Raw genomic sequence first — 14,764 nt, 5'->3', positions numbered from 1 at the left:
TTGGAAACCAGGCCAAATTGAGAAACCAGTTGTAAAACCTCAGCCCAGATGTTTTCAATCAGCTCTTTGTTCCCCGCAATGTCTACGAGGTGCTCTCCTTTGAGCCTGAGCAACTGTTCATCAGTGCAGACATATGTTAGCAGGGCCTGGGAAACGGGACACTGGTCCTGTGTCCTCTCTGACCGTGAAGAGTCTCGGCTTGCCTCCTTGTTTTTCTGATCTCTTTGATGGGAGTATTTCTATCTGCTTTCCCCAGCATCTTTGAAGCAGTGGACTCCATTGTTTTTCTGACTTACTGGAAGAAGGAAGGAGAAGGGAAATTGAATGGTGTACATGCTGCCTCATTGACTCTCCATGGCAGCCCATTTGTTGAGCATCTGTTTTTTTGTTTTTTGTTTTGTTTTGTTTTGTTTTGTTTTTTCTTTAGAAATGGGAAACAGGCTTGGTTAGGTAGGTGACCAAGTCACATGGTATCCCCATCTGTGGCAGATAGAAATTGAACCCAGGGCTGTTTGCCTTTGCTTCTGTATATATTTCTTAAAGGAATCATGAGAAAAATTATAAGTTTTGTTTTGTTTTAAGAGATTTTTGATGTAGAGTGTGTGCAATCACTGGGGAGACAAAGAGACAGAAAACATGAAATCACCCCCAGAGGGGATGGCCACATAATAATCCCTTCTCTTCCATTCTCCTCTCAAGATCTTGGGCACACACGCATACACACCTGATGTGAGTTTCAAGCCACTGGGTCTGGGACTCAAAATGCTGTCAACCACATGGGAGTCCAACGATATAACCATTACATCATCTGCTGGTCCCTGGTTTTGTTTTCTTTCATTCTGTAGTGGCACTTGTAAGATTTGTAAAATTTGAGGGGCTGGCAGGTGGCACAGAGGTAACACAATGCTCTGAAAGGCAGACCCACATGCAAAGGTTCAGGTTTGTGTCTGGAGACCTTCCAGAATGCTCCAGGCATGCACATGTCTAAAGCTGACTGAAGTTGGGGGTGGATTCTGGCATGAAGACCCTGTTGGAGGTGCCGATCTCTGTCTGTCTGTATCTCCCTGTCTCTCCCTCTTGCTCATGGAAGAAAGAAATACAAATAAGCTTTTAAAAATTGTTATTTAAAAACCCTCTAGTACTTCTAACATTTAAATTTTTGTTTTATTTTTTAAATAATCATTTATTTAATTTTATTTATTATTATTATTATTTTAATTTGCTTTAGGGCATGTGCACTCACTAGAAAAAGAGAGAGAAAATGAGAAAGCAAGTCACCAGGTCCAGGACTCAAACCGTGGTCACCATAAGGGAGTCTATCACCTCAACCACCATGCCACCTGCTGGTCCCTAAAAATTTGTATTTTTAATTGTGGTAAAATATATGTAACATAAAATTTACCTCTTAACCAGTTTTTTTTTTTCATTTTAATTTATACATTCAATCAGTGTACATCACTTAGCTTATAAAGTGAATTTACCCAATATGAATACATTTCATGCCAGTCTAGTTGAGGATACTATACACATTGTCATCAACAGATAATAATCCATTTCTGTGTCCCATAAATGACTTGCCTCTCTATTTTTTTCCTTAATTTCTTTCCTCATACTCTCCTTCTCCTACCTTCTTCCCACACTGTCTTCAGTATCCCTATCCATTTTCCATGATTCTGTATCCTCTAGTCTTTCACTTTCTGCCATAGAGTGTGGACAGTTGATATATGTTAAGTGGAGACATGTAATGTCCCCCTCTTAACCAGTTTTAAGTATACAGTTCAGTCTTGTTAAGTATTGGGTCACCTGTCAACCCAATATATTGACATCATGCAACCAACCTGCAGAAATTTTTCATCCTACAAAAATGAAACTCTGTACTCATTAATTATCCACTCCCCATTTCCTGCTTACCCCAACTCTTGGCAACCACTATGCTATTTTCTGTCATGTGAATTTGACTTTTCCAGCTACTTCATCTAAGTAGAGTCATGTAGCATTGTCTTTTGTGACTGGCTTATATTCTTTAGCATAATGTCTTTACAATTTATCCATGTTGTAGTATGTATCAGTAAATTCTCCTCTTTTTTTTTGGAGAGATTTTTGCTATAGGGTGCATGCACTCACTGGAGAGACAGAGACAGAAAGCAAGAAATCACCCTCAGGGGTGATGGCCATGTCACAATCTCTTCTCCATTCTCCTCTCAGAATCTTGGGCTTTCACACACATGTGATCGATGTGAATTCAAGCCTCCAGGTCTGGGACTCAAACTGTGGTTGGCCATGTGGGAGTTCAGCAACATAACCATTATACCATCTGCTAGTCCCACTTTCCTCCTTTTTAAGGCCGAATAATATTCCATTGTATGTATATGCCACAGTTTGCCCAATGAGTACTTGGGTTGCTTCCAACTCTTGGCTATTGTGAATAATGTTGCTGTAGACATGAGTGTGCAAACATCTCATTGAGATTCTGTTTTCCATTCTTTTGGATATATACCCACGTGTGGAATTGCTGCATTACATGGTAGTTCTATTTTTAATTCTTTGGGGAACTGCCATACCATTTTCCTCAGCAGTTGTGCCATTTTACATTGCCATCAGCAGGACCCAAGGGTTCCAACTTCTCCTTACCAGTGCTTGTTTTTGAAAGTATCCAAATGAATGTAGGGTGATATCTCATTCGGTAACCTTCTTGCATTTTGCACATTGATCTGTGGACTTAGCATAAGTGAAGTAAAAGAACAAGAAAGGAGCAGAGTTCCACATAGCCTTCCAGAATATGGAAGTGGTTATGTGGGTTAGGCAGAGGTGGAAAATGTCAGAAAGTGAGAAGAGCATGAAGGGGGCCTCAGGGCCCCAGTGTCTGGGTGGGGCAGGTGTCCTTGTGCCAGTGAGTTCCTCTCCCTGAACCAGAGTGCTGCATCTGTGAGGTGACAATATTTATGCCACTGTCCTCTTCCCTGAAGTATGGGAAGGACGAGGGAGGTAACACGTGAAGATGCCTTAGGAAGTACAAACTGTCAATAACAGGAAGCTTAGCTTTACTCCTGAGGGGTCAGAATTTAGCCTCTGTTCCTCATGGCAGGTAAGGCTGGCTTGTGCCATAGTCAGTGTAACTAAAATCATCATTATTGTCATCATTACCGTTTTTGAGTAACTGGGCCAGCAATAAATTAGGCCGATGCCATGTGTTCTTCTAATCTACACAGGCCTCTTCAATTCCTGTGTTATTGTTACCCCCATTTCACTGATGTCAAAATGGGGCTTTGACCAAGGTCATACAGCTTATTGGCTCAACCAGAATTCCAGCCCAGCTTAGCATCTGAAGTACCTTTGCACTATACAGTTGTGATTTCAGCCCTAATTGTGTTCAATGTACCACTTCCCCAGACTACATCAGCCACCTAACCTGGAAAGGAAATCCAGTTCTAGAACAATATGGAATATAGTAACATAATAAGCATCAGTTAATGGCCATACACAGCTGCCAACATTAAAGAAAATTTTTTCTTTTCATGTTAAGACACTGTTGTCCCCCAAAGATGCAAACCTGCATTGACATGACACTGATTTCTCTCATGTCTTCTTCCTTCAGGGCCCATCTGGTTGGACAATGTCCACTGCACTGGCAAAGAGGCTACCCTCGCAGCCTGCTCCTCCAACGGCTGGGGTGTCACTGACTGCAAGCACACAGAGGACGTTGGGGTGGTGTGCAGTGACAAAAGGATTCCTGGGTTCAAATTTGACAATTCCTTGATCAACCAGATAGAGGCAAGTCATGTCCTTCATGTGAATTGTTTTCTCCTTGCCTTCTGATTTTAAGAAGTGTTCGTGAGCGGTAAGGAGGGAGATCTACCCTAAGTGGATTTGGTACAAGAGCATTTTAAGGGAGGTTTTCTGGAGAAGGGAATCTCATTGGTGGGAAAGGGGGATCCCAGGCACAGAAAACAGCCTGGGCAAAGGCACAGAGGTGTGAGGGTGTAGATTAGGAACGAGCAGGAGATCATACTCCAGAGTAGGGTATGAATCTGGGAGTGGTGTGGACTAAAGCTAGAAAGGCACGTATAGAATTCCTTCTATGCCATGTTCTGGAGCTTGCCCTTGGGATGGAGAAAGTGTATTAGTCATGAATTGCTGCATAAGAAATTACCCCCAGATTTTGCAATTTAAAACAATGAACATTGATTATCTCACACCGTTTCTAAGGACCAGAAATTATGGAGCAGCTTAGCTACGTGACTGCTCAGAATCTCTCATGAAGTTCAAGTCAAACTATCAAGTGTGGTCAGAGGAGTCTCTCCTAAACAGTCATATGGTTGTTGGCAGGTTTTAGTTTCTTGCTGGCTTTGGTTGGAGCCCTTTTCCTCTCAACATGGCCTCTCCATAGGTTGTCCCAGTGTCTTCAAGAAATGGTGGTTGTGTTCTCACAGAGCAAGTGATCCGAAGGAGAGTGAGGGAAAAGGTACAAGATGGAAGCCACAGTCTTTTGTAACCTGATCTCAGAAGTGATAGCCCATCACTTCTGCTGCATCTCATTGGTCATGTAGACCAACCCTGGTACAGTGTGGGAGGGGATTACAGAAGAGTGTGAGTACAGAAAGTAGACATCATTGGGGGCCATCGTGGAGGCTGACAGCCACTAGATGGTGATTCTCAAATTTAAAATCTCTCTCTCTCTTTTTAGAGAGAGTTTTGCTGTAAGGTGTGTATGCTTGCCAGAGACTTAGACAGAAAGCAAGAATCACCTCCCGTGGGGTTGGCCGTGCTGCAATCCCTTCTCCATTCTCCTCTTGGAATTTTAGGTATATATGCACACATGCCCAGTATGAGATTTTTTAAGTCTCCAGGTCCAGGACTCAAACTGCAGTCGACTATATGGCAGTCTAGTGACATTACCATTATGCCATCTGCTGGCTCCTAAAATCTCTCTTTTTAAAAAGTTTATTTTATTTCTTACATGAGTGAGAAAGATAGAGAGCAAAATGGCACCCCCACCAGAGTCTTGATGGGCAATCATGTGCTTGTGTACTCAGCAAGTCCTCTGGGCTTGAACCAAGAACCTTTACATGTGAGATTGCCCCATAGAATGTTGTCTTACCCCTGTGTCACCCACATTTAGGGGACAAAATCACTTTTTGAATGCAAGGGTCTCACCCCTAGCCTACTGAATTAAAATTTCCCACTATGATCCCAAACTGTTTTTTTATGCACCCTGCCTCCCCAACCAGATGTTTCTGATGTTGCCAACATGACCAAGCCAGTGTTTGAAAACAGTCAAAAGGGCTTTGACTTTTCTTCTGTATTTATGGCGACATTTCAGATGTAGCTTTTCAATAAGCTCCTCAACCAAGCAACGGAATTAACACACACTTACTGCACTTCTCTGATATACAAGGTACATGGGGTAGGGAAGAGAGGTAGGCAGCCAAGTGTCTTCTCCTCAGAGAACATGTTGGATGTCACCCCCAAGGGACTGTGGGATCTGCCATGATTCCAGGCCAGGAAGCCTCCAGCTGACCCCAAGCACTACCGCTGAAGAAAAGAGACTTAAAATTGCTCTATTTCATGACCAGAGAAGCTCTTCTGAGACTGTTTTACGTTTTTCTCGCATGACTCACGCTGTCCTGCTTTCTTCTCATATGTCCCTAGAGCATGCCAAGCACACTGGGAACTCATCCAAGCCTGATTACAGCATGGAAAAGAGTTTCCATCCTCCTCTCAGCTGGAAGGATGCGACCTTATCTAGTCAGCACTCTCCAAAGGGTGCTGCTTTATTTGAGAGAACTAGAGAGATTGTTCCAGTCTAGGTACTTTATTTCGTCTTCCGGTTCCTGATGATAGGACAACTTTGCTTTACTAAAAAGCGTATGATTTGGAGGTTGGGCTTATCCAACTCAGTTTCCCCAAATTTTCCACCTCTGTTCTTTAGAAACTCATAAGGAATGATTCACACCCGCATACCTGTACTCATCTTTTCAATGAGACTGGAAGCTCCTAGAGGGCAGGGACTGTATTTGATTCATTATTATATTTACTAGATGTAATTGTAGGTACCTATGAGAACAATAGCTCCAACTCCTCAATTTTCTTCTCTGCAGAAATACAGACCAGAGATAATTACCACCTGAGGTGGAGACTCTCCCAGGAGGCCCTGCCTGATAGAACAATAAGCTTATTTATTGCATGTTTAATGGGTTTCTTTTAGCCTAGACCCTCAGAATAATCCACTTGGAGTGTCAAGTAAAGACCCAGACTTCTGACATAAGAAGGTCATGGAGCCAGCAGATGGCACAGTGGTTATGTCACTGGACTCCCACATGGCCACTGCATTTTGAGTCCTGGACCCAGTGGCTTGAAAATCACCCTGGGCATGTGTGCATGCATGCCCGAGATCTCAGGAGGAGGATGGAGGAAAAGGAATTACATTATCTCTCCAGGGGGGTGATTTTTTTCACTTTCCTTCTCACTTTCTCTATCTCACTCTGTCCACATGAATGCACATAAATAAAAGTGAAAGTCATTGATGGCTTGAATGAGAGGAAGGTAGGCAAAGCATAAGTGGGTTGGTGCTGAGAAAATGAGGCAACTTACCTGCAACTAGAAGAAAAATGATCCTAGTACAAGGAATCTATAAGTGGCACTTCATGAAATAAATATTTATTGAAACCTACTATGCTCCAGTTCTAATGTGTAGTATTTAAAAGATAAATAAGATGGGGTATATCAAAAGCAAATCTTAATTGGGTAGAATAGATGTAGAAAAGACTGAAAATATGTTGGAGAATATATATTCTAGAAGTATGTATTCTGAGAGTCCATGATAGGAAAATTTAGTCCCTCCCTTTACTCTTGACATTTGTGGGGTCCCTGCTGCATGTAGGTCATGGCCTAGGACAGTCATTGGGGTAAGAAAACATGACCTGTCCTCTAGCCCTTGGATCCTGAAAAGACAAGATATATGTCTTGAGGAAAGCTAGATGATCATTCTACAGCAAGGAACAAAGGCAATAAATAAATTTACATTAGCCACAGAGCGCTACCTGGGAGACCTCTGGTTTGAAGGGCCATGGGACATCCATAGCCTTCCACTACACTTTCCTAGAAGGCCTCTCTCTTGCTGCCACCCAAATCAGACTGGATACCACAAGTCAGGGTGGAGTTTTCTCGTCCAGCCACAGACCTTGAGGGGACTTGCCACCAACGAGCAGTCCCCTGTAACTCGGTCTGCTGAAAGTAGGTCACAAAAAACTCAAGATCTAAGGATGTCTGAGAAGAACCTCTGTGAGTTGCCTGAAGGTTCTCCTAACCATGGTTTTGTGGCAAAGCTTATGCTTGCTGGCAGCACTGGCCTGATGAGTAGGGAGCCGCCTGGGCCACCTACAGGGGATGTTTGTGGGATGCTGAGAAGTTTCCCCAGAATACCTCATGTAATAACCTGTGTCAGGAGCTGAAGTCATGGAATCATTCCTGTTGGCTAAAGAAATGCCCCTTAGTACATTTTTGTGGACAAGAGGAAGAGCTCTGGTGGACATGGGTTTGGGTGGAGTCAGCGTGTACTGAGTAATGATACCCAGGGAGAACGGGTGACTAATTAGCGTGAACTATGAACACAGTAGAAGGTCTCTAATGGTGTGCCCGAGGGCTCTGCTTCTGCCTACTCGGCATGAGTCAGGAATTTGCCTCAAGCTAAAAATGTGTACTGATAAAACTTACAGGAGATAAAAAAAAAACAAGAGAGATTTCTGCGATATTAAATTACGGAGTGAAGGGACCAGCAGATGGCATAATAGTTACGTCACTGGATTCCCATGTAGTCGACTGCGGTCTGAGTCCCAGACCCGGTGGTTTAAAATCATCCTGAACCCGGGCACATGTGCGTGCGTGCTCAAAATCCCAAGAAGAGAATGGAGGAGAAGGGATTGTGGCGTGGCCTTTCCCCCTGGGGGGTGATTTCTCGCTTTCTGTCTCTCGGTCTCTCTCTATCTGTCTGGCAAGTGCACGTACTGTCTAGCCAAAAACAAACAACAAACAAACAAAAACCTCTTTAAAAATTATGGAATAAAGATTCAGCAAAACTGCAGTAGGTAGAAATGATAGATCCAAACCATAACATATTAGGGATGGTATAAGGTCTTATATCAAGGTTTACAGAAAAAAATTAGCCCTAAGAGTGTGGGCTTTAGTGAGAGTGAATATAGGACTAGCCCCATATCACAGTGGTTCACTACAGTGCATAGGAGCCAAATATCACATGTCTGACCACAGTTCAAATCCCAGTGACTTGAAAAACATTGGGTGCATGTGTAGGTGTGCCCTAAATCCTAATGGAATGAGCAACGGAAGAGAAGGGATGTGGAGTGGCCACACCCCATGGGGGTGGGGGGTTTCTCTCTCTCTCACATGCACTTTCTGGCAATTTTTTAAAAAAGTGAATATAAACTGCTCTACTGGTAGAATCATTCTTTCCCTGAACTCCTTGCTTTTTGAACCAATAACTGAGTGCAGACTTCAGTTGTGGGTCTGTCTTTTAACCAGATCACTCAGGAGGGGCTGGCAGGATGGAGACAAGTCTGAAAAACATAGCACGTGAGAAACAGAAGCTGTTTTGTTAAGTAAAGAGCTATTGGGGGGGAGGGGGCAGGAGACCAGTAGTTAGTGTAATGACTGTGTCGCTGAACTCCCATGTAGTCGACCATGGTTCGAGTCCCGGACCCAATGGCTTACATTCACGCCAGGCGTGTGTGCATGCATGGCCAAGATCCCGAGAGGAGAATGGAGGAGAAGGGATTGTGGCGTGGCCATCCCCCCTGGGGGATGATTTCTCGCTTTCTGTCTCTGTCTTTCTGGTGAGTACACGCGCCCTGTAGCAAAAACCTCTCCAAAAAAAAAAAAAAAAGAGCTACTGTGGGGTTATTTCCATTTCCTTGAAATATCTGAAGTTCTACCAGGAAGAAGGTCTATAATTTAGTCCAACTTTGGAGCTAAGACAGAGGGAAGCCCCATAGTGAATTGGTCTTCCTGTTAGGTGAGCTCCTTGTTGCTGGAGGAGTTCAAGCCCAAACTAGAAAACCTTCTGCCAGAAATATTGTGGCCAGATTCTTACATGGGGGAGGAAGTGGGATTGGATGATTCCCAAGTTCAAAGATCCCTTGCTGCTTAGTGTTGATGAGACGCACCTATCCCATGTAGGTGGTGCCCATCACCAGCTGGCTGTTGACAGTCTATGCCATCGTGTAGATTGGCAACATGTTGTGTGTTGGGCTCTCTCCCTGCCTCTTTTTTTGTAAGTTTATTTGTTTTTATTCATGATAGCATGTGTGCACGCATGAGAGAGAAAGAGAGAAAGTACCCTCAAGAGGGTCTGATAATGTCTAGACATCTTTTCCCTGGTTCCCCCTAGCTTGTCAGGATCCTGGGCATGGCTCACACACACCAGCATGGTTTCAGGCCAACTTGGGGATCCACACTGCGTCAGCCAGGTGGCTTCCAGCACTGCAGTTCCCTTTGCTACTGACCGCGCCACTGGTAGAGCCCACCTGCCTGCCTTTCTTCTGGCTTCTCATGACATTGACCTTGAAACCAGCCTTGGCATGCTCACTCTTTCACATCAAAGTGTGATAAAGTCGTCTCATGAATTCCCCCCGTTTGGGACCTGTAAATTAGAAAGTGGCCAAGAGTAAAGTGTGGTCAAAAGTGAAAGGGCAGTTAGTGCTGGCTTCTGTGTTTTGTGACCCCCAGCTCTAATGCACTGGCCTAAGGGACCGGTGAGCACACCCCCATTTCTTCCCACCCTTCTCTGCAGGCCAGGCTTCCTAACATTCACCCTTATTGACCCCCAGACGTCGGAGACAGATCGCAGACTGTTCCAGGTGACCCTCACAGACTTGTGCCTCCTCCAGAGCACAGTTTCATTCTCTAAGCGGAGAGTGGAGGAAGACTGTGCATCAGTCCAGACCGAGTTCATCCCACTCTGGGATACCGCAGGCATGAGTCACTACGCCCTGCAGGCCGGCCGATGGAATTTCACTTAATGAGCTCACCGTGCTCGCCTGCACTGCTCCTCTGTCCACGTGGGGTATCTTTAGGGACTCCTTGGCACTTTGTAATTTCTCCCCTAGGGGGAGGGAAAAAAACCCTCACCTTCATATAACTGACCCTACAGGGGAGAGTTCACAGGTTTGGATCCTAAACTACCTGTTGACCAGCAGCCAGCAGGTAAGCACCGGGCGGGTTGAATTCAGTCCCTTCCAGCTGTCACACTCTGAATCTGCAGTGGCTATGGTTTCTCCATCAGAATGACACGAATTGCCCTCATTATTTACAAGGTAGTTTTCAATATTCTGTAGAGGGGAAAATCAGATGGCTTCTATAAAAGTGCTTTGCAAACTATAAAGTATTGGAATCGACGAGCCTTGCCAGGGCTCACTCACCTTGGTTCATTTCCTTCTGAGAAATCAACCATGCAAGGAGAATCTCAATTCTTCCCTTTTCTAACACAGGCTGCACCATCACGTCTCGTGTTTTAAATCACAGAGTTGAAGGTGGGACCCCCAGGGACCAGCAGTTAGCATAATGGCTATGTCGCTAGTCGACCACGGTTCACATCCCAGACCCGGTGGCTTAAAACTCATGCTGAGTGCGTGTGCGTGCGTGCCCAAGATCCCGAGAGGAGAATGGAGGAGAAGGGATTGCGGCGTGGCCATCCCCCCTGGGGGGGGTGATTTCTCACTTTCCGTCTCTCTGTTTCTCTGTCTCTCTGTCTGTCTGGCGAGCGCACAAACCCTATAGCAGAAAACTACCCCCCCAAAAAAAAATAAGGTGGGACCTCCAGATTCCAATCCCAGTGGAGACCGTGACTCCCAGCTGAATCCACAGTGACTGACCCTTCTTGAGTCTCTGGACACCATACTATAAAACAGAAGCTTGGCTGAATATAAAGAAAATAAGCCTTAGATCAGTCCTTAAGACTTTCTTGAAAGGAGGTAAGCAGGAATAAATAATGAATTGTGAAATATTGCTGCTTCCAAGGGAACAGATCTTTTTAAACCTGAAGAACAGAGCCCTGACCGAACCTCCCAGCACTTCAGAGGCTCTTAAATCAGAGGCTTTGTTTCCTGTCTGTGGCAGGTGGACAAGTTGGAAAACGCATTAGATAAGGAGAAATGGCAAATCCAGATGCCCTTCGGAGCAAAACTCCTTCACTGGCTGTTTGCACGTTGCTATGTCATGTGCTCACTGAAACACTCCTGGCTAGGGCCACGCGTTCTCAGATCAGGGAACATCCAGATCTGTCCTCTTTTCTTCACCTCCTCTCACCATCTTTCCAACCCATCTTTTTAAAGGCTCTTTTGTAAAAGGCAGTTAGGTCACCCGAACTGATCGGAAATCCTCAGGCTGTGAGATTTAGGTGTTGCCTATCCCCTGAGTGGCCCTCGAACTTCAGTTTTTCTTTTGTGACAGTAGACAGCCCAGAAGATCTTATGGGGCTGACAGAGGGATGAGGAGGACAGAGGCAGGAGAAGGCCATTCATTTCCACCCAAGTCTCCACAGCGGAGACTTGTGGTACTCCTGCCCTGAGCGCGCTCACATTATTCTGGAATGATGCTGAGAATGAAAGAGCGCTTTCTTCACCTCTGAACCACAGGGACTGAGGCTGCGACACATTTTTAAAATTCCAGGAATCCAGGTTTTTATTAGTCACAGCCAGCTGCCAAATGTTTCCGTGTTGCTCGCCCAGCAGCCGCCTTATCTGTCCATGCCTGGGGGGCCCAGGAGGGGGAGGCTGGGAGTCTGCAAGGGAAGGGTTTCTAGAAATACTACCAGAAAAGTCTGAGCACTTTCTAGCCAAGAAGTTGGGGAAAGAAAGGGGGTCAGTTTTCATCTCTGTGCAGTGCAGAAGGCCCCCACCAAGCCTAAATATAGACCCTGTTTCCCCAGCTGTTTGCAGGACAGCTGGATGGCTCCCCTCTGTGGCAGAAAGAGATGCTATTTGGTGGGCAGTTTGTGCCAGACTCTTCTGTAAGGGAGTAAAGAGCTATAGCGGGCCAGCCGATGGTGTGGAGCTTAAGGTGACTGGATTCCACATACTTGATTGCAGAGTCCCAGACCCAGCAGCTTGAAAAACATGCTGGGCATATGTGTGTGCATATCCATAATCCCTAGAGGAGAATGAAAGGGAAGGGAATGTAGTGTGGCCATCCTCCCTGGGGGTGCTTTCTTGCTGTCTCTCTCTCTCTGTCTTGGGCTACAGTGAAAGCCCGCAGCCTCTGAATCCTCAGTCGTGCTGAACCATCCAGCTGGGCAATCAGATCTTCTGGGCCTTGCCTCTCCCGTCTCACGGGGAGCTTGAGTGGTTCATCTGAGTCAGCGACAGGGTGTCTAAGACCTTACTCAGTGCTCACATTCCATGATTCTGTTTACAGAGAGCTTATACATGGCCAGGGCTTGGCAGCCACCACAAGGGACAAAATAGAAGTCATTCTAAGGTGACTGGCTTCAATTCTCCTAAATAAAACTAGGCTATAGCATCTGAAGAGAAAAAGGATGTTTATGTGACCAATAGAACAAAATATTTGAGACTGTGCACATCTTGGCGGATCTGGGAACCTGGTTCCTGGCTGGCCTGTTGCACATGAAACTTTCTGAAAAGTATCAAAAAGTATCAACACTATTTATTTGTGAGGTGAAATGGACGGACCAGTAGCGTGGTACTGTTTATAAATCGTTGGGTTACATAAATGAACAAGGAGCATTATAATGTGTTTTAGAGGAAATTAATGAATGAACAGTTAAGTAGTCAAACTTTAGAGTGTCTATTGGAAGGCAAAGGATGTGGAAGTTGAGAAGAGAGAAAGATTAACGAGGAAAGGCCGGTGGAAACGTTGCTGTGTGGAGGAAATAGGGTTAAGCTGACTGGGTAGGAGAAGGCCTTCTCCTTGCTCTAGGAGGCAGAACGATTCTGTAGGGTGGTCTAGTGACATGACTAGGGTGAGGCTGGCAATGTCCAGTGGGCCCGAGTTGGTCATTTAAGTCAGCCATGCTGGTTAGTCAATGCTAAGGAATCGCCCCACCCCATCCCCATGAGGCTGTTGCTAAGCTCTGTTCATTCCTTCACGCACTACGTTCAATTGAGCAGCGGACCCTATGCTAGGCATAAAGATAAAGGGACTGATGAAACGGGCAGCCTTATCCTCGCTGCGTTTACCATCTAGCAGTGCAGAAAGGAAGCGTGACCAACCACTACTTTGTAACCATGGTATGATTGCTCCCAGGAGACCTGAGTGTGGTGGACAGTCTAGTCTGGCCCAGGACTTGCCTGGTCTGTGGCCCCAGGACCTCAGCTTGCCTGTCCTCCAAAGAAAAAGCCTCTGTTACCAACCCAAGGGCTTCCAGGTTGGAAAATGAAACAGTGAAATGTTTCTCTGCAGCGTAACAAAGCTCTTGATTTATGCCTGAGCAGGGCCCAGGCAGACTGCTGGCTTTTTCCTACGGTGAGATCAGCATGACCTCAGCTTCCTCCCACCCCCAGCCTCTCCACCTCTGTCTCTTAGAGCTAAGGAACAGAAATTGCCGGAATGCCTTTCTTCTCCCTTCCTTCTGTCTGACCCAGTGGGAACTCACAGGATAGAGTTACCAGCAGCTTCTTAAACTATGGGTTCCTGATTTGATCACCAAAAGGGGATAATCAGAGTCTAATAGGCTCTTCTAGGACAGCGTGGCTCAGACTGTTCACAGATAATACTCAGCCAAGCTCACATCAGCTTTTAATTCAGTTCAGTAACTATTTACTGGGGAAATGATCTCAAGGGAAAAGGGGGGTGGTGGTGGTGGTAAGGAGCTCCAGCATCAAGAGAATGGCTGGTCGAAGACGTTCTTCACGCCTACCCGTAAGTCACACAGGGGTGCTTATGTTATGAAGACGGTCAAGCATGGCTTAGCTGTTTATTTTGCATTAAACAAAGAATGAAAGGAGTCTTTTTAAAAATTTTCAGCTTGGAGCCCGGCATGTCTAGCTCAGCTGAACTCCTGTTGCTGGATTAAGAAAAAATCATTCCAAACATGTTTGAAGACTCACTATGTGTCTGGGCACCAGAGCTGTGGGTAAATGAATAAGGCCAAGTTTTGCCTTGCTGGGTGGGGATCAGGGGCACTTACAGTCCTATTAGGTGGCAAAAATATGTGGTAAGATAAACACGAGCTATTAGGTCATTGGGAAAGTCACGATGTATTTTTCTACTTTTCTTTTTTTTTTATGTAAAAATGCATCGTGACTTTCCTGAAGACTGACGACCCATTAGTTAGAATTAGTCAAGGAGGAAATGAGTGACTGAGAAAACAAATGCGAGAGGAATAAGGAAATCGAATCTACATGGATAAGATATTTGGGGGTCAGAGAGAACCTTGATGGAGAAGGTGGGACTGACGGGCCTATCTGGTTGACTTGTGTGTCCCAGTGTCTGGGACACTGTAGCACTCAACACATTTTTGAGTGAATGAATGAATGAATGACTAACATTATTTCAGAAGGTTGTCCAGATTCTGAAAGATCAAGAAAGGGAAGAGAGAATCCCAGGGAGCAGCCTGAGCCTAAGGCATCAGGGAGACCTGCAGGTCAAAAACATCAAGGTCAAAGTGGATGAATGTGTTGGTAGACAAGCTCGGATATTAAACAAGAGCTGAGGAGACAGCACAGGGCCTAAGCAAGATGACAGGATTATAGTGCCCTTCTGTTATAGCCACGATTCTCTGGGAGATAGAGTAGGA

The 14,764-nt window shown here is 45.3% G+C and overlaps 1 protein-coding gene across 1 annotated transcript in view; it reads left to right on the top strand.

Annotated features, from left to right (window-relative positions):
- LOXL2 (lysyl oxidase like 2) overlaps positions 1-14,764 on the top strand; it is a 97,012-nt gene that overhangs the window by 34,254 nt on the left and 47,994 nt on the right. Inside the window, exon 3 of the mRNA XM_006140670.3 lies at positions 3,596-3,771. Coding sequence (XP_006140732.1) covers positions 3,596-3,771 — 176 coding nt within the window. The remainder of the gene's footprint in view (positions 1-3,595; positions 3,772-14,764) is intronic.

Source organism: Tupaia chinensis, unplaced genomic scaffold, assembly GCF_000334495.1.
Source record: "Tupaia chinensis unplaced genomic scaffold, TupChi_1.0 Scaffold000039_1, whole genome shotgun sequence".
Classification (NCBI taxonomy): Eukaryota; Metazoa; Chordata; class Mammalia; order Scandentia; family Tupaiidae; genus Tupaia; species Tupaia belangeri.
This window is presented reverse-complemented; position numbering and strand designations above follow the sequence as displayed.